At 46.8% G+C, this 19,961-nt stretch overlaps 2 protein-coding genes across 4 annotated transcripts; one reads left to right on the plus strand and one right to left on the minus strand.

Moving 5' to 3' along the window:
• Positions 1-12,503: 12,503 nt before the first annotated feature.
• On the minus strand, positions 12,504-15,329 carry LOC117626980 (putative exosome complex component rrp40). Its single transcript, XM_034358837.1, has 10 exons — positions 15,155-15,329; positions 15,001-15,075; positions 14,823-14,909; positions 14,669-14,725; positions 14,474-14,566; positions 13,862-13,934; positions 13,639-13,714; positions 13,407-13,497; positions 12,980-13,103; positions 12,504-12,862 (listed from the first exon to the last, which is right to left on the minus strand). Exons 1-10 carry the CDS (start codon positions 15,203-15,205, stop codon positions 12,858-12,860), a joined length of 732 nt encoding a protein of 243 aa, XP_034214728.1. The 5' UTR covers positions 15,206-15,329; the 3' UTR covers positions 12,504-12,857.
• Positions 15,330-15,394: 65 nt separating this feature from the next.
• Positions 15,395-19,535, plus strand: LOC117626978 (putative pentatricopeptide repeat-containing protein At3g01580). Of its 3 annotated transcripts, none has more exons than XM_034358833.1 (4): positions 15,395-18,273; positions 18,407-18,516; positions 18,672-18,937; positions 19,073-19,535. In XM_034358833.1, the coding sequence occupies exon 1, from the start codon at positions 15,519-15,521 to the stop codon at positions 18,087-18,089; it is 2,571 nt and encodes an 856-aa protein (XP_034214724.1). In that variant the 5' UTR covers positions 15,395-15,518; the 3' UTR covers positions 18,090-18,273; positions 18,407-18,516; positions 18,672-18,937; positions 19,073-19,535. The 3 variants fall into 3 exon arrangements, with proteins under 3 accessions (XP_034214724.1, XP_034214725.1, XP_034214723.1); XM_034358834.1 differs by lacking the exon at positions 19,073-19,535 and having other exon boundaries at positions 15,395-17,984; positions 18,127-18,273; positions 18,672-19,062; XM_034358832.1 differs by lacking the exon at positions 19,073-19,535 and having other exon boundaries at positions 18,672-19,062.
• Positions 19,536-19,961: the final 426 nt, after the last annotated feature.

Below are 19,961 nucleotides of genomic sequence, written 5' to 3' on the forward strand. Positions count from 1 at the left end.
ACAGGAACAAAACCAATGTGACACACATTGGTCTGATAAGAAGACAAAGATTCCACACTGTCTTTTAGCACGTGCTGATGATGCCCGCATCTATTGTTCGTTGCAGATCAACCTACCATGTAGAGTCTCTTTCCATATCATCGATTGAAATTCATTTCACAACCTTTGTTCTTAAGAAAAACTGATAAAAGATGGGGAAAAAATCTTTATATACTTGGTTTTGTTATATTCGCAGCATGCACAAATCTCTAGGTATAATCCAATGAATCTGTGAATTGCAATCTTCTTTATTAAGTCTGAGAGACTACTTGAATCATTGGATTTTGTTTCTTTCTCACCTCAATATTCCCCGTGGGGAGAGAGAGACAGAGAGAGAGAGAGAGAGAGAGAGAGAGAGTAGGGCTGTGTTTGTGTGTTTGGGTCTGAAGCTAGTTATTCACAATTTGAGTTGAATAAGTTAGTCTGCTGCATGATCTTATCAGGCATCAATTTGTATGCAACTTACAACATACCAAGCCAGTAGGCCTGTGAATCTATGACCTTTGAATGAATAGATGTGAGTGAGAATATATATATATATATATATATATATATATATAATAATTGAAGAATCACAGCATGGAATTTCAAGCTAGCTGATATATAATTAATAGCTCCTAGTTATTCTATTTTCCAGAAGAAGTAGCCAGCCTCTGATCATCTGAGCTGAACCACTGAAAGTGAAAATAATTAAACCATCATATATTTTTCTGGTACAAAACATAGAGATCCACATAATAATTTCTCTGTAGTTACAAGAAACTGGGTTTTTGTTAAATTGTTTTCCCCCATTTCCAATAGACTTCTTACAATTGAATTAAAAGTTTCACATGCATGCAAGCAATATAATTATATAAATGATGACCTCTTCGACCAAGTTGGTACTTTTCAGAAAATAATCTGAAAACCAATGACCGCCTAACACGTGGACGGAGTCAGCACCATTGCCCGCCCTTCGGCATGTACCCTACCGAATCCTGTACATCTTGCTACTTTTGACCTGGGACACGTGTCATGCTCACGATCAGCCCCTGCAGTCCCACATCGGAAAAATGGATATAAGCACGCCTCCCAGGGCCTATATAAGGATAACCATATTCCCAAAAAGAGGGACAGAATCACAAAACGGTACGCTACCGCTTGATCTGTAGTCTAATCTTTACTAAATCCGTACTTACTTAAGCATCGGAGAGCCTTCGGCCGGTACCACACCGGTACCCCAAGGTCTTACCGAACGTGTCCTTTTGCAGGACCTCGATCTTCCGAAGACTAACTCCCTTCCGAAGACATCATATCACTAAGTTGGGCGAGCCACGTGGATAAACCACTTTTTCGCATCAACAGTTTGGCGCCGTCTGTGGGAAACGAACAAAAATAATTCACACTATTCCCTATACACATGGGGACCACTCCAGTACCCACTTTCCCATCGGAGGAAGGGGTGCCGTTCGGAAGGCAGGCTGGAGTTAGCCCAGCGCTACCCCCATGCACTCCCTTCGGGAACGCCCCCTCAACCCAAACAACCGCTGAAGCCGAGCTAATGGTCCAAATCGCGTCCCTGCGAAAGGACATGGCTAGGCTTCAGGAACACAACAACCTTCTGTCGTCCAAGGTGGACGAAACTCAGCAGCTGCTGTACCAGCAGCCTACGCAGAACATCCAGCCAACTCAATCTTCCGAGAGCTTACAAACCCCCCACAGGAGGAGGCACCGAAGGGCAGCAAGGGCAACGCCCGCGCCCTCCAAACAGCTGGTGGTGCCGACGCCGAGGGACCAACCGCACGTCCCGAAGAAGGTCTATACCGATTGCCGACACCGACTTAACGATCGGGAGGCAGAGAGACAGAGATCTCCGATCAGAGTAGACGCTCGGCTTAGGGAGTCCCGGCTGAACGCCCAAAGGAGTAAGTCGCCTATTCGGAGGATCAGGGGACTGGAAACCCCGGAAGAGTCGGCTTCCGAGTACATACATTCCAATACGCAGACTTCCACCTACCGTTCGGAAACACAACGATACTCGGGGGATAATTCCGTGAGCCCGCGGAGGCGCTCGGAAGATAATGGGGCCGAAGAAATTCCGAGCCGAGACCCTGTTGTCCGACTCCTCTTTCAGAAGGTCCAGAAAATGGAAAAAGACAAGGCTCGCTCCCAGGAACCCGAGTGGGGAAAGCTTCGGCCCGGGCCGTTCACGAGACGCATCCGAAGCTCTCGGCAGGACAGGGAGGTACAGCCGCTGCGCATACCATTCTACACTGGTACCGAAGATCCCTTGACCCACCTTCATTCTTTTCAGTCCGCCATCGGATGCAAGGGTCTGAGCGACGAGGGGCAGTGTCTGCTATTCCCGTCTTCTCTTACCGAAGCAGCCCTAAACTGGTTCTACCGATTGGAACCAGAAACGGTCGATTCTTTCGACGAGTTGAAGCAAATTTTCCTCAACCACTTCATGATCCAAACGGACCGTCTGTACTCCGCCGATGACCTGTACACGATTCGGCAGAGAGAAGACGAGCCACTGAGAGAGTATGCGGCGCGTTTCAGTCACGAGTACTCAAGGTGTCCGGAAACAGATGACAGGGCAGCCTACGGCGCCTTCAAGAGCGGCCTTCGGTCCTCGCATTTCCGATACCTAGTACACAGCAGCAACTGGCGCACGTATGACGAGCTGATGAAGCAGGCGGCGGTGCACGCCAAGGCCGAGTACTTCAACTCAAAACCCAGCGCTTCGGCACGCAGAGAGGATGCGGAGCCAAATGTTTACCCGGCAAAACCAACGTCCTACGAGAGGGTCGACTCATATTCGGCAGACCATAAGCGGAAAGACAACCGTGCCGATCGACGAGATCAGCCGAAGAAAGGGAAAGGACGGTATGGTCGCAACGACAACCGAGGACCCCTACCCAATCGCGACCACGGCGTCGAAGTTTTCACCCTGCTGAATACCACCTATGAGGCTGTCTTGATGAATGAACAAGAAATCATCCCAAAACCGAATCAGCGTAGACCCAATCGGCAAGACAACCGGGACACCGGTAAATTCTGCCGATACCATCAGCACAACAGCCACAATACCGAAGATTGCATAAGCCTGCGGAAGATCGTGGAACGGCTGATCCGAGAGGGGAAACTGGATCAGTATATCGCCCGGCAGCCAACGGCGCCGGTGCCGAACCCCACTCGGCAGATAAACATGATAAGCACTATCAGCGGTGGCCCTACCGTTGCGGGCATGAGCCACCGTTCTATGAAACAGTATGTGCGTGCGGCACAGTTTCCTCAGGTGCTCGGAATAGAGGTGAATCGGCACCAGGAAGTACCCAAAGTGAATTGGGAGCCGATCACATTTTGCCAAGAGGAAGAAGAGGGAATCCTCTATCCCCACGACGACCCGATGATCATCCGAGCCGAGATTGCCGATTATGATGTAGGGCGAGTGCTGATCGATACTGGGAGTTCCGTGAGCGTGATCTTTGCTGAAGCTTTCAGAGAAATGGGAATCAACGACAACCAAGTCGATCGGCAGTTGACGCCGCTGTTGAGCTTCTCTGGAGACTTGGTCCAGCCCATCGGTAGTGTCAGGCTGCCGATTACATTCGGCACTTCGCCAAGAAGGGCGACGACGTACGATCAATTCCTCATCGTCGATTGCCCGACGGCATACAACGTCATCGTTGGCCGAACGGCACTGACGAAGATCAAGGCGCACCTTTCACCTCACATGCTGTTGATGAAGTTCCCAACCCCGAACGGCACGGGGGCAATCCGGGGAAATCAATTGAGTGCGCGGACTTGCTACGCTACGGCCCTCAAGGCGACCTCGTTCAAACTCCCCGACGAGACCATGACTGTGCAGGGGTTGCCGAACGGTACGGGACCGGTTGACGATCCCCGAGATGAATCGCCCACCATTCACACGCAACCCGCCGAGGAACTGGAGACCATAACCTTGAGTGATGAGCAACCCGATCGACAAGTCCGGATCGGCACAAGACTCACTGCGAACTTCCGAACGCAATTCATAGAATTCTTGCGGCACCATTCGGAAGTATTCGCGTGGTCTTACGAGGACATGCCCGGCATCGCCCCGGACGTCATCAGCCATAAACTTACCATTTCCCCCGCTTATAAGCCCGTAAGGCAGAAGCGCCGTTCATACGACGCCGAACGGTATGAGGCGATGCGCACCGAAGTTGAAAAACTTCAGACCATCGGCTTCATCCGGGAGGCAACGTATCCGGTATGGTTGGCAAATTCCGTCATGGTAAGAAAGTCCACGGGCGGGTGGCGAATGTGCCAAGACTATACCGACCTGAACAAGGCTTGCCCGAAGGACAGCTTTCCGTTACCACGGATAGACCAGCTCGTGGACGCCACTGCTGGCCACGAACTGCTGAGCTTTATGGATGCCTATTCCGGCTACAATCAGATATTCATGCACCCTCCCGATAGCGAACACACCGCTTTCATAACGGACAAAGGGCTGTACTGCTATAATGTCATGCCGTTCGGCTGGAAGAACGCTGGGGCAACTTATCAAAGGCTCGTCAACAAAATCTTCGCCGGTTACATCGGCAACATCATGGAGGTTTACGTTGACGACATGCTGGTAAAAAGCAGAACCGCCGAAGACCACCTGCAGAACTTATCGATCATGTTCGGCATACTGAAAAATTACCGGATGAGACTGAACCCGAAGAAATGCGCCTTCGGTGTATCTTCCGGGAAATTCCTCGGATTCATGATCAGTCAGAGGGGTATCGAAGCGAATCCCGAGAAAATAAAGGCAATTATCGATATGGAGAGGCCGAGGACGATGAAGGACATCCAGAGCCTTACCGGACGCGTGGCCGCCCTGACCCGCTTCATATCGAAGGCTACCGATAAATGTGTACCGTTCTTCAAAGCCTTGAAAGGGGGCAAACGGGATATCACATGGACTGCCGAATGCGATAACGCATTTCAAGCCCTGAAGAACTACATGAGCAAAGCCCCCCTGTTGTCAAAACCGCTGCCTGGAGAAATTCTCTACCTATACCTTTCGGTATCAGGAACTGCCGTCAGCTCTGTATTAATTCGAAAACCGGAGAAGGCAGAACTACCAATTTTCTATGTCAGCAAGGCACTCCAAAGTGCGGAACTTCGGTATCCCCCACTAGAGCAGCTGGCTCTAGCCCTTGTTGTCTCGGCACGAAGACTTCGGCCGTACTTCCAGGCGCATGGAATCAAAGTCTTGACCAACCAACCGCTCCGGCAAGTGCTCCAGAAACCAGAAATTTCTGGCCGATTGATCAAATGGGCAATCGAACTCGGGGAATTCGACATACAGTTCGTCCCGAGGCCAGCCGAAAAAGGCCAGGCTGTTGCCGATTTCATCTCCGAGCTCACCCCATCAACGGCACAGCCGACGCCCGAGGCAGTTACCGGGATCGCTCTGCCGGACGCAATGGACACCGAACGGTTTGACACCACAACTCCCATATGGGGTTTGCACGTCGACGGCTCGGCAAACCAGCAAGGGTGCGGAGCAGGCTTGGTACTGACGACACCGGACGGACTGAAGATCGAGTACGCCCTCCGATTCGACTTCCGGACCTCCAACAACGAAGCGGAATATGAGGCACTCTTGGCCGGCCTTCGGTTAGCCAAGAGCATGAATGCAAAGCAAGTCCGAATTCACAGCGACTCCCAGCTCATTGTGAACCAGGTAACGGCAGACTTCGCCGCCAAGGATGCCTCCATGCACGCCTACCTTTCAACCGCCCATCAGCTACTCCGAAGTTTCCAAGCATACGAGATCAAACAGATCCCCAGAGGCGAAAACAGCCATGCCGATGCTTTGGCAAGACTCGCTTCGGCGATAAACGACAAAGTCGGAAGAAAGGTGCCAGTGGAGATCCTTGCCCAGCCGAGCACGGTAGCCTCCGAAGCGTGTGCCGTACGGTATGAGGATACATGGATGTCTCCAATTTACTTATACCTGACGAACGGCACCCTTCCTGAGGATAAAGCCCAGGCCCGGAAGCTGAAATACCGATCAGCAAGATACACAGTCATCAACGATGTACTCTACAAACGTGGCTACACCACCCCGTATCTGAAATGTCTCACGGCAGAACATGGGGACTATGTCCTTCGGGAAATTCACAACGGTGTATGTGGCGACCATTCCGGGTCCCGATCCCTCGCCTACAAAGTCTTTCGGCAGGGATACTTTTGGCCAACCATGCATCAGGACGCCAATACACTGGTGAGGAAGTGCGACAAATGCCAACGCTTCGGTAACGTGCCACATATCCCTGCTGAACCTCTCACACCGATTATAAGTCCTTGGCCTTTCGCACAATGGGGACTGGACCTGATTGGCCCAATGCCGCAAGGCAAGGGGCAGGTAAAATATGCAGTGGTTGCCGTTGACTACTTCACCAAATGGGTTGAAGCCGAACCTCTTGCAACCATAACGGCAGCAAAGATTGAAGATTTCGTCTGGCCTCACATTTGCTGCCGATTCGGTATCCCGTATGCAATCATCACCGATAACGGCAGGCAATTTGATTCGGAACTCTTCCGGCAATTTTGCACCCGTTTGAAGATCAACTTGTTTTTCGCATCGCCTGCCCATCCCCAGTCGAACGGTCAGGTTGAAGCAATAAACAAAATAGTGAAGAAGCTACTGAAACGGCAGCTAGACAAGGCCAAAGGAGCCTGGCCGGAAAAGCTTCCAGAGGCACTTTGGGCCATTCGGACGTCCTACCGAACATCCACAGGAGAAACCCCTTTTTCCTTGGCCTTTGGTTCGGAAGCGGTGGTGCCTGTGGAAATCGGCGAGCCTTCCTACCGAAAGGAAACCTTCGCGCCCAAGCAGAACGAGGAGGCAATGTCTCTTAGCCTTGACCTGCTCGAGGAACACCGAGCACAGGCCAACCTTCGGAATGAAGCCTACAAGCAGCGTGTGTCTCGGTATTACGACTCTAGGGTCCGACCCCGCTCTTTCCGAATCGGGGGCTGGGTCATGCGCAAGGTATCGCTTGCAACGAAGGATACCACGGAAGGAACCCTCGGACCTTCCTGGGAAGGACCTTATGAAATCATCGGCATCCTTCGCTCGGGAACCTACCGATTGCGAGGCTCCAACGGCAAGGCCCTCGGCCATCCTTGGAACGTAGAACACCTCAAGTACTACTACAAGGGATCTAGCCTACGGCAGGTCGGAACTGTAATTACTCGATGTATTTGTTCTACTGGAATTAATAGAAAGCCCTCGGCACTATTATTTTAGCCTCCCTGTAATTATCTTTTGCCCACGGCAATTAAATGTTAACGTCCTACGGCATTCTGTACTAGCCTACGGCACCGAATGACTTCAAATTTTTACACTACAGAACCCTTTGGGACTTGGCTTTTGACTTCTTATTAACCTACGGTAGTAAGAAAATTCAATCGGCAATTAGCCCACGGCAATTATCATATGATATAAATAAACAAACACTTGGCAATTGAATAAAAACTTATGATAAAATTAAGCGGTGCCCTCGGCACCAATGTGTTCTGAACAAACAGAAAATAAAAACTAAGCTATTACAAAGGTGCAGATACAAGCCCTCAGGCAGCGGCTTCGTCACCGGCGGCGGCGTCGGCAGTCCCAGGAGCCTCGGCGGCGTCCTCCCCTTCGTATTCTTCGATCATCTCTTCAGTAATTCCTTCGGGAAGGGGAGGGGGATCGGCGGCGAAGTTGAGGTTCAGCTTCTGGCCAGGGTTGTACCGTTTGAATCGGTACAACATACCCACCATCTCGGAGCCGACTTCCCCGTCCAGCAGGGCAGCGAACTCCCCCGACGAACGATATCCCTGGATTGCCGTTTGCACGGCAGCCTCTACCTCCGCAGCTTTGTTCCGCTCGGACTCTTGCATGGCGTCCTGTATGGCCTCAGAAACGGCCTCGGCATCACGAGCGCCCGCGCTGCCTCCAGAGCCGCCCGCACAGCCTCCAGCTCTGCCCGCGCCTCGCCCGCCATCGCTTCCGAAGCAAGGGCCCGCCGTTCGGCAGCCTCTTTCTCCCTTAGTAGCTGGGCGTGGGCCTGAATAGCCTTGCCAGCTTCGGCGACTTTAGCCCTGCCGTCATCGTAAGCCCTCTTCGCCTTTTCAGCAGCGGAGATGGCTCGCTTGGCGCAGAGCCACATCTCCATGGACGCCTGCACACAAATAAAACAGTCAGAAAGCCTACATCGGTAAAAAAGAAGGAATGGCAAGGCCGAAAGTGAGATTCTTACCGCTGCCTGCAATCGGAAGGCACGGCCAGCCTGCTCCCGAAGAAGCTTCTTCGGCAAGTCGTCAACCTCTGGCAGCTCCATTTGGGATCCGAGGATCATGTGGTTGACAAATTGCACTGTCTTCGAGGGACAGGCGATGGTGACGGCCTCGGTAGGCCCGTTCTCGTCCTCAGCAGCAAAGACGGCCCTTGGGGCCTCCGAAGTACGGCTCCGTTTGGAAACTGGCGAAGCCTCCAAATCAACCGTCGCCGGTCGCTTACCTGCCGCCCTTGAAGCCGCGGCGTCGGCAGCCGACAGCCTCGGCGCCTCCACCTCGGCAGTCGGCCTGACAGCGGGCTCAGAGGCCAACTGCCGCAGACGCTCCGAGAGGACAACGTCCTCCGGATCCGTCTCTTGCCGAACGGCAGGGGCCTCGAGTTGTTTCTTCTTCTTCTTCTCGAGGCCCATCATGAAGCGCCGCCTCGAAGATTCGTTCATCTTCTTGGCCTCGGCAGCCATCCTTGCGTCCGTCACTGGTCAAGGACAACCTGTTAGTCGGTATGCACAAACGAAAGAAAAACATACAAAACGTAGAAGCATGTATACTCACTCTCGGCAGGGTCGACAAGCCTAGCTCTGATGAGATTATCGGTGAAGAGGAAACGCGGATACCCTCGCTCGGCAGCGGGTACCTTCAGCCGTACCCTGTCGATCTGTCGAATCTCGCCTTGGGTAGGAGTCGGCTGCTTGAGCTTGCCTGTCCAAAAAAAAAAAAAACAATAATAATCAGTATAAGATAAAGAGGAAAAGCCAGACTGCCTACCGATCTGCAACTAGGAACCCTACCGGCGGTTTGGAAAGTCGTGGGCACTGGGAACAGCGGGCGCACTCCCGACGGCGATTCCCAATCTCCGGAGAGTAGCACTCGCCGATTCCTCCACGACTTCTGGGAAGTCGGCACCGAGCTGATAAAGTGCCCCCGCTCGGAAGCCTTCAGGCAGTTCGCCTGACCCCAGCCACCATGATCGGCACTCTTTGACTTGGTGACGCTGTAGAGGTGGGAGAACTGTTCGTAGGAGGGCTCCCCCTCCCCGGCAATCCCAAATGCCGTTATCACCCCCATCAGAGCCACCCAGAAGTTGGGATTGTATTGGCCCGGGGCGTACCCGATCTGGGCAAGGATCTTCTGGACGGCAGGCTGCAACGGCAGCCTGACTCCTTGCACCATCATATCGGTGAAGAAGGCGACCTCGCCATCTCCGGGGTCGCTGAGGGACTCGGTCGGACTCGGGATCCTCATTTTCACCGAGTCAGGAATGTGGTATTCGGCCCTAATCCTTTGGAGCTCCCGTTCGGTAAGCTTGTTCGGCTCCAGGTAGTCGACCCCGAACAGAGCCCTCTGAGGGATCCCCACCGGTACCCTAGGCGGCCCTCGGTGGACGATGGTCACCCTCGGTCGAGAAGGACCGGCAGTACCCTCACCACGGCCAGAAGTGGAGGCCACGGGCTGGTCATCAAACGGCCCAACGTGGGTACCATCCTTATACACTGCAGCTATAGGGAACGGCTGCCCCGTCATCAGCCCCTTACCGACACCGTGGGTAGGAACGGAGATCGCCTCCTCACCGATAATTTCCACATCGGTGTCCTCCTGGCCCTCGGCGTCGAAGCTTACAGACGGACTAGATGTGTCCCAGCCCGATGATAACTCTTCATCGAATGCGTTGGGCTCACTGCCGAAGGAAGACTCGCTAGCAGACATCTACAAAAAGGAAAGGAAACGAAGGCTAAGGTGGATGTGTTGTAAACTACCCTACCGACGCCTAAGCCACTACCTATAGTCCTCTAGACTACCGGAGGAAAGCTCCTAGGACAATCGGCGAGGCCTATACTAGAAGGCATGCACGAAATACGAGAATTAAAGGAGAGTGAGGATACCGAACGGTATCTTACCTTGGGTGTTGTTCAAGCTTTAATTGCCGAGGACTCCTCAGAAAATCGCTCTGACTGCCGTCCACGCGCTTCGGAAATCGCCTTGGTTGCCGAAAACTCGTGCGAAAATCGCCTTGTTTGTCGTAAACACTCTTCGGAAATCGCCTACGCAGAGCTCTCGCTTCAACTCTCAAACGCAAAGTGAGTGTTGCACCCGGAACGGCCTCAATTTATAGGGAGATGGCTGCAACGGTATTTCTCGGGAAACCAAACGGCTCATAATGGCAGCCGTCAGGCGTCACGTCGTCTGCCACGTGTCGCTCAATGGGTGGTGATGTGGGCTGCACGCCGGGTACAGAAGACGAAGCGTCTCTGCACGCCCGGCGCAGAAGACGAAGCGCCTCCACGCGCCAGGCGCGGGAAACGAGGCGTCTCTGCCCTCTCCCCTCTGAGCATCGGCGACCCATCGGGTCCCAGGGGGACCTCCCCCAAACGAACTTGCCGAACGGCAGGGCACCTACGAATCGCCTACTGAGAACCAAATTCCCTTCCAAAGAACCTTCGGCAGAGAACTTGGGGGACTACTGTTTATACCATAATTTAACGACCAATGACCGCCTAACACGTGGACGGAGTCAGCACCATTGCCCGCCCTTCGGCATGTACCCTACCGAATCCTATACATCTTGCTACTTTTGACCTGGGACACGTGTCATGCTCACGATCAGCCCCTGCAGTCCCACATCGGAAAAATGGATATAAGCACGCCTCCCAGGGCCTATATAAGGATAACCCTATTCCCAAAAAGAGGGACAGAATCACAAAACGGTACGCTACCGCTTGATCTGTAGTCTAATCTTTACTAAATCCGTACTTACTTAAGCATCGGAGAGCCTTCGGCTGGTACCACACCGGTACCCCAAGGTCTTACCGAACGTGTCCTTTTGCAGGACCTCGATCTTCCGAAGACTAACTCCCTTCCGAAGACATCAGATCACTAAGTTGGGCGAGCCACGTGGATAAACCACTTTTTCGCATCAACAAAGTAGCCAGCCTCTGATCATCTGAGCTGAACCACTGAAAGTGAAAATAATTAAACCATCATATATTTTTCTGGTACAAAACATAGAGATCCACATAATAATTTCTCTGTAGTTACAAGAAACTGGGTTTTTGTTAAATTGTTTTCCCCCATTTCCAATAGACTTCTTACAATTGAATTAAAAGTTTCACATGCATGCAAGCAATATAATTATATAAATGATGACCTCTTCGACCAAGTTGGTACTTTTCAGAAAATAATCTGAAAATCAACCAGCTTTCAAGTTTCAACTAAGCCATTATAAGTCAGCAGAAATCTCTGCAATCAAATTTAAAAAATAAGAAAATGACAGAGTGATCAGATACAGAAAATCAGGAAGGCAATGCAAGATCCAGTTTTGGTCTGAGTGAGAGTGAGACTTCACAAACTGGGGTTTGTACTTTTGGAAGCTTAATTATGAATCACTGTCTTTGTGGGCTACAGGCACAGTGAGAACCTTCGGAACCTAAATACAACAAAAACAGCAATCAATGAGACTAGCAATTTACCAGAGGTCCATAATCACTGAGACCTTTTTACATACATGTGAGTGAAGCAGTTTCATTTAATGCATCATTCAGAAAATGGTGGAGCTTCTCTCTGTTTGCCACGTGTGTGGACTGGATTGATCCATTGCTGAACCAGTCCGTGATCATTTTCCTCTCATCTCCAAAGTCTTACTAGTGCAGCAAAAGCCCTGAGAATCTTGATAGTGCACGAGCTGAGCACAAAGTAATAAGCAACATGATTCAGAATGTGGTGAATCTTTGGTAGAATTGGATGTATACAACTATGTTTATGTCTCTATCATTTCCTGATTGTATTGGTCCATAGCCAATAACGTGATGAGAGAGATATGTACATGATTGTATACAACCGCTAATAGACCCGTTATCAAGCTATGCCGGGAGTAGATAACTTGGCTTTTGAGCTTGTTAATCGGCTGCAACCCAAGCTTCAAAATTTATTACCTATAAGTGTACAGAACCATTTAAGAAAGAAAAGGGTGAAACTAAGATATCATTGTTGCTTGCCCGATTTCTACCAAACTGGCAAAAATGCGGTGGCTTTGTCGTCAAAACAACAAATTAAAGTGGGACCCAAGTACAGGTTTCAATATGTACAGTATAGTTCTGTGACCCAAATTCAGGGACACGATGGTGTACATCGCTAGTCAGCAATGTGTTGTCACATTGAAACTGGGGTAAAGAAACAAGAGTTTCATTGTAGCTTCGTAAGCTGTAACATTTGAATAATGTAGCACAAGTCGAATTGCATTTGAGAATACAAAATACATAGGCACATTCTCAATTTACATGATGAAATCTGCCGCTTAAATAAACAGTATACTTCTAAGCTCTAAAGCTAATTAACAAAATTTGGAGTTAAGACATAGTTCCTAGACATCTTTACTGGTTTAGAAGGCTTTTCCTAAAGATCATTTTAGCATATGAGATTGTGATCACTGGATTGCGGTGTCTTCTTTAACCTTCATGAAAAACCGTCTTGTGTGTAACAGAAGGAGTTTGACCGCTACAAAGCTTGCACTTCTTGAATGGTCATGCTACACAAAAGGCATAAAAGAAAGAAAGTTTCATATCATGACAGAGTTGAAACAAAATGATACAGAAACATGCAGACAATTAAGATAGGAATTTGAATCATAACGTGATGGACTAACTTGATAACTTCAAATTCTGAATTAGTTTATCCACCATAATTCTCTGCTGCACCCCACTCAGAGATTCCGCGTTCATAATTGCATTAGCAACAACGATCACCGTAGATGGTGAACCAGCATTGACCTGGAAGTTAAGAAGAATTTAAAACAATTGGTATTAGAAGGAATTATGTTTCAAATGGAAAAGGAGTTTTAGAAAACAAGTCTACGACAATGAAAATGTCCCCACTGAGAATTACGTTCAGCCAAGACCCAATAAAGGGAAATCAAGCTGAGCAAGCAATGATCTTAGTTTGAATAGGTTTTTCTATTGATGGTGAAAGCAAAGAAATTAGCTACAACGAAGATAATAGGGACTGTTTACAACCGATTAAGAAAGAATAATTTTCACAAAAATAAAATTGAAAAAGGCCATTAAGAAGTATACCCAAACACGGCCGTTTAAACCAATTGCTGTTTCAAAGGAAATATTCTTCCCAAGTGCCTCCAGAACTGGACATCTTGGTGAGCTCAGCAGCCTGAAAACCGGATGACTGGTTAATTTTAAAATAGAAGAAAGAAAACCCTCTGTTTTATGCATTGACCATGTGCTTAGACAACAGCAGTATCTATCCCCTAAGCACTTCTTACATATCATAGCAAGGGGAACTACATCTCACATTTTTGAAAGGCCAGTTGAACATTCAAACATGTAGCCATCCTTAAGGGGACCATACTCTGCTGCTTTTCCACTGGCTAGAGATTACACAAAACTTTCAATCATAGTCAAGAAATAATCACAGAAATCCAATGAAGCAACATTTACAAGAACTAAAACACAAGGCACACGTATTGACATATAAAGCATGTCCCAAAATGAAAAAGAAAAGATAGAAAACCAACCATCAATGCATGATAACTCAGGATTCATGCCAGGGTTTGCCTTCACTACCCGGACATAAAGCAATGTACCCACCTGTCAAGTAACTGATTAGCCATGGTAAAGGATTGCAGAAAAAAAAAAACTAAATTTGAAGTTAAAAGAGAATAAATAGCTATCACGCAAAGGACCAAAATTACAACAATGAAATTAATACGTCTCAATACAGACGTGCTCCTTCCCCAACCTCACCCCAAAAAACAAAAAATCTATTTTCTGTAAATTTGTCATAAAGGCTATGTCTTTCAAATAATTTATAGAACCATTTTCACACATTTTTCTTTGACATGACTTTGAAGATCATTTAAGTTGCAGGAAGTTAAAACCAGTCACCAACAATAAGATCAAGACAAACTTAAAGCTCATAAAAGCTCCCTCAATCTCCCTCATATATATAAATAACGTTTTTTCTTGGGAGTAATAACTGGTCTAGTAGATGAGGCTGCATAGGCGCATTGCAGAGAGATAACGATGCTTTAGTTTTTTTCTTCAAATACTCATGTTCCAGTATACATATTCAATGATATGAGCAACCTGGCAATAAATATATAGGCGCAACTTAAATGTATACAAACCTCAAACTTTGGTATGTTTCTCCTGGTTCCTCCTTCGAAAGCAAGCACAGGCAAAAATGCAATTGTAGGTCCCTTGATGTCCACCAGAAAATTCTAAACCCAAACAAGGAAAAACAAAACAAATTCATGAGCAAGAAGCTGGCACCAATGAATCAATAATCACCTAATGCAATAAGGACACATTCAAGCTCTTACATCTGCTTTAGAGTCCGCCACAATTCCAAGAACAGAGTCCCCCGCACAAGGCACATACTGCACAAACCACCAAAATTAAAATTTCAACGTACATGAAAAACAAATGAAAGATTTTTGTTTTTAAAATAGTGAATGTGGAGGGAAACACGCATACCCTTTTCTGAGAGGTTTCGACCCAATATTTGTTTGGCTTTGAAAACTTCAAAGTCCCAGCCTTCATCGCAGCTATTGCATCACAATCCTGGAATTTTTAAATTTTAATCTTAAAAAGTATATAATGGAGATATTGACAGCCATATGTCTCCTTACAGTCACCAGAGAGAGAGAGAGACCTGGCGAAGACCACCGCCGAGCTTGATAGTCTGGTTAGCCATGCTGGTGAGGTCAAGAACCACATCGCCTGGAACCTGAACAACAAGAAATTGAAAATCACATAAACGAAAAAGAAACAATTACCGGAGGGAAAATAGGAAGATAAGTTCTTACTACTGATTGGTCGACGAAGCTCGCCGGCGAACCGGTCGCTTTTTCTGCCATTCAATTACGGAATCGTGCGAGTTTTTGACGAGTTGTCGGCGATTAGAAGATTTTTTGAGCTCAGTAGGCTTTGAGTAGAAGGAAGAAGACAACGTAGCGGCAAGATTGTCCCGCGAAGGGTATTTAAGTCATTCAATAACCAATTATAAGCCCTAAATAACAACGACGCCGTATTTACGTACAGTTCACATCAAATTCCCCGCCTTTGCACGACATCGTTTCGCGCCGGATAACATTTTCAGTTTGAGTCCTCGTTCTCGTGGAAGTGTTTCTTCCGTTCCGGTGAGGTTCTGAGACCTTGGGACCAGAGAGAATGGCAGTTGCTAGACCACTAGACTTCTACTCCGTTCATACTTACGGTCATGGCCTGCACCAGCACAACCCGTTAAGACCATCCGAGGCATTACAGTACAAGCTCAGGGGTGCAAGTAAGCCTTGCCTGGTATCTTTTAGCTCCAAGTTTCATACTTTTTGTTCTAAAGTACAATTCCTGCAAAACCCATCTCGGAAATCAATTTTTGGACGCGGGCTTTCGAGGGAATCTTCCCTAGACGAAGTTTTGTCAGCTGGTCAGCTGATTAAGGAGTATGTGGAGGATGGGAATTGCGAAGATGCAATAACGATTTATGTTAAAATGCTTGAATTTGGTTTGCCTGTTGAGGAATTTCGATTCTTTCCGTGTTTGATTAAGGCCTTTGGGGGGTTTTCTGATGTAGGCAAGGCTAGGGAGATTCATGGGCATGTGTTGAAATTAGGAGTTTTAGATGATGTTTATGATGTCAATTCTCTTTTGGGTGTTTATTGGAAATACGGAGCAATTGAGGATGCAGTTCAGATGTTTGAGAAAATGTGTAAGAGGGATTTGGTTTCATGGAATACAATGATATCTGGCCTCTGTCATTCGGGAGATTACATGGGTTCGTTGAGAATGTTTAGTCGAATGATCCATGATCACTGGGTGTTGCCGAATCGGGTAGCTTGCCTTTCAGCTCTCACGTCCTGCTCTTCAGTTCAGTCTTTAGTTCATGGAAGAGAACTTCATGGGTTTGTTATGAAAAGGGAGATAGATACTGATCAGTTCTTGGTTAGTGGGCTAATTGATATGTACATGAAATGTGGGGATGTGAAGAATGCGGAATATGTTTTTAGGAGCATTATTAATGAAGAGTCGATCAGAGGGAATCCAGTCATATGGAATGTGATGATCTCGGGTTATGTCTTTAATGGGTGTTTGTCACACGCAGTGGAGGTTTTCCTAGAGATGTTGTCAATTGGGTTGTCACCAGATACTTCCACAATGGTTGCCGTTATAGTTTTGTGCTCTCAGATGTTGGATTTAGCATTCGGAAGGCAAATGCATAAATTCTGTTTTGGCATTCAATTGAACAATGATGCTAGAGTCGAAACTGCTCTCATGGACATGTATTTTAAATGCGGTGATAGCAAATCTGGTCTTGAAATCTTCCAAAGATCTCTAAATCGTAACATGGTCATGTGGGGAGCTATCATCTCAAATTTTGCTCAAAGTAGTCGTCCTGATGAGGCATTGAACCTGTTCCATAACTATATATTAGAATATGGGTTTGTCGATTCTGTCATAATCTTGGCTGTTCTACGAGCCTGTTCTTCCTTGACTGCTAAGACTAGAGGCGTGGAAATCCATGGACTAGTAGTAAAATTGGGGTTTGATTCAGATGTTTTTGTTGGTGGTGCCTTGGTTGATATGTATGCTAAATGCAAAGACATCGAGTTAGCTCAAGAAGTCTTTTATAGACTACCAGCTAGAGATTTGGTATCATGGAATGCCTTGATATCTGGATATACTCAGAATGAGTGTCTAGATGAAGCTTTAAAGGCGTTCCTTGACATGCAATTTGAAAAAGTTAGACCCAATGCTGTGACAATTGCAAGTATTCTGTCAGTTTGTGCTCAGTTGTCAGTCATGATGTTGTGCAAGGAGGTTCATGGTTACCTGTTACGGAAAGACTTTGAGTCCAATATTCTTGTGAGCAATTCTCTAATAACTACTTATGCAAAATGTGGAGACATAAGTAGATCATGGGCTATATTTGAGAAAATGCCTGAAAGAAATGAAGTATCATGGAATTCAATTCTTTTGGGGTTAGGAATGCATGGCCATGCGGATGAAACATTTGGTTTATTCGAAAGAATGGAAACAGCAGGAATGAAGCCTGACCATGCCACTTTTACAGCTCTATTGTCCGCATGCAGTCATGCAGGGAGGGTTGAAGAGGGATTGAAATATTTTAAACGTATGGTTCAAGATTACAAAATTGAACCTCAACTTGAACAGTACACCTGCATGGTTGATCTTTTAGGCCGAGCTGGGCATCTTAGCCATGCATATGATATTATTTTGACAATGCCTTGTGTCCCAGATGATCGTATATGGGGATCATTGCTCGGATCATGCAAAATTCATGGTGATGAAAGACTGGCAGAAATTGTAGCTGATCATATCTTTGAACTTGATCCTACTAGTATCGGTTACCGTACCCTTCTTGCAAACTTGTATGAAGATTATGGGAAATGGAATGAAGTTACTAGGATTAGATCAGACATCAGAGGCATGGGACTCAAGAAGACGCCTGGCTGTAGTTGGATTGAAGTGGATAGTAATGTTCACATATTTACTGCAGGTGATCAGTCTCATAATCAGTCCGAAGAGATATATACAATAATTGAAAGTTTAACAAGTGAAATAAGGAAGGCAGGATATATTCCTCAACCATTGACTGTAAGTGTTGGGCTTGATGAGGTTAGTAATGAAAATTTTATATCATTTAAAGACGACGATTTGCTGTATTCAGTGGCAAGTAGAAAGAATAACCAAAAAGTTTCAACCGAAATGATGATTGGATGATTCTCAGTCAATTGTTAACCCATGTTGCTTTTAATAGAGAGGAACCGATTTACTGTTTGGAGTGATTGAGGAGGATTGAGATAATTCCCAGTCAATGGCCTACATTCCAGCAATGAAATTATTAGTGAGAGCCATTCATCTATCTTTGCAACTGATTGACCTCTATTTTGGGAGCATTTCCAGAGTAAGTTTTAGGATTTAATTGTATTTTTAAACAAAAAACGTTATGATCCCAAAGATTGTAGGAATTTTTTTTACTTTCTCAAGGATGCTTGAGTCTGGTCTCTAAGTGGGTATTTGGTGACATTGTTTTGCAGCCAGCAGTTTGGCCAGTTGCAGCAAGTGGCGCCACGCCATCCAATTATGTTATGGTTCAGCAAACTGAGAAGAGATGGAAATGAAATGAACCATGTGCTGAGGAAACAAGGTAAAAGTTTTTCTTTCTTTTGCGGGATCGAGTGGGGGATGTGGGAGGGGAAGTTGAAGGAGATCTCTCAGTTGAAAGCTTGAAACTTAAGTTGCATCTTAGTTAATAGATTGGAGTTCAAGAACCGCTAACAAGTCTATTTGCTTCAACTGCAGGGCAGCGTTCAGTTCTCATTGTTGCTTCATGTTAGGTGTTTCTCAACCTCTATAGCAGTGGTTGATGCTTTCTCAATTGGAGTGGCTAGTGATGGTACATCCCAACCTGTGGGTTGAAGACTTGTTCCTAAAGATCTAGTGCAGCCTTTTGGAGCTGAAATAGTTTTCTGAATTGGGTGTTTATGAGATTAATTTTCCAAATATTCTCAAGAATGCGTGTATTTATGTGAAAACTTTGATGTGTGTTCCCAGCCACCGGAGGGAAGGTAAATTAAACAAATCACCTGCAACATTGTACGTAGAGCATTAAGCATTCTTTGTCATTAGGTGAAGTGTACTTTACTGTGCATAAAAAATTATCAATGACAATTGTTAAGCAGTTAAGTTGTCATTATGTGCAGACCGCAGACTGGAAAGGTGCAGCCCACAGATGCCAGTGTGTTCTAGAAGCCATTTAAAATACACTTCTTAAGTGCTTGGCCATAGTTTAATAAGAAACAGAAGCATGGACCGAGAAACATAAGCCTGAAAAAATGGAAGTTATAACCGGTCGTGACAATCTCCAGTAGGACCAGTACAGAGAGGAATTGCCTGGAGACAAAGGGAGAGGCATCCCCCACCCTACTGCTGGGGTGGGAGAGGGCCACACTGACTTCAATGGTATACCCCCCAACCATAAAGAGCGATTGACCCACCAAAGATTAATTTTCAAATCTTGTCTAACCTAAACACCTGGCTGGATTGGATGTAACACAACATCAACCTAGGCACATACCCAATACCTAATTTCACAACATTTTTATGTCAAATCTTTTCCAGATAGTTTAATGCTGTATAACACATTGTCACCAAAATGATGTCAAGCCCTCTAAAAAAAAAAGGAAGAGAGAGAGAGAGAGAGAGAAGAAGAACTCCTGCATGCAATGAAAACCAAGGCAGTGGTCCACCAAAGTTTAACTATCCACCTCTCTTAAATGTAATGTTAAGTTGTCTGTTGTGATGGAGAACAAATCACAGCTAGCAGTATGAGTTGGAGTTTCTTGGTGGCTTTAGGTTCACAAATCTAGCTATTTTTTCTTGAGAAACTATACAAGAGGTGTGTAGATTTGCCCTCACAAATCTCATCACTTTCTGCCCTTTTGCTGTTGGCAGATGCAAACTCAAAAAAACTTGCTTATAACGGGGATAGCACTGTTTTGCTATCACCAGCCAATAACGCAATGACACGTGGAAAAGTTATCTTACATGTCATAGTGTTATTGATCGGGAATAGCAAAAAGTGATATCCTC

The sequence above is a fragment of the Prunus dulcis genome, chromosome 5 (genome assembly GCF_902201215.1).
Source record: "Prunus dulcis chromosome 5, ALMONDv2, whole genome shotgun sequence".
Lineage (NCBI taxonomy): Eukaryota > Viridiplantae > Streptophyta > Magnoliopsida > Rosales > Rosaceae > Prunus > Prunus dulcis.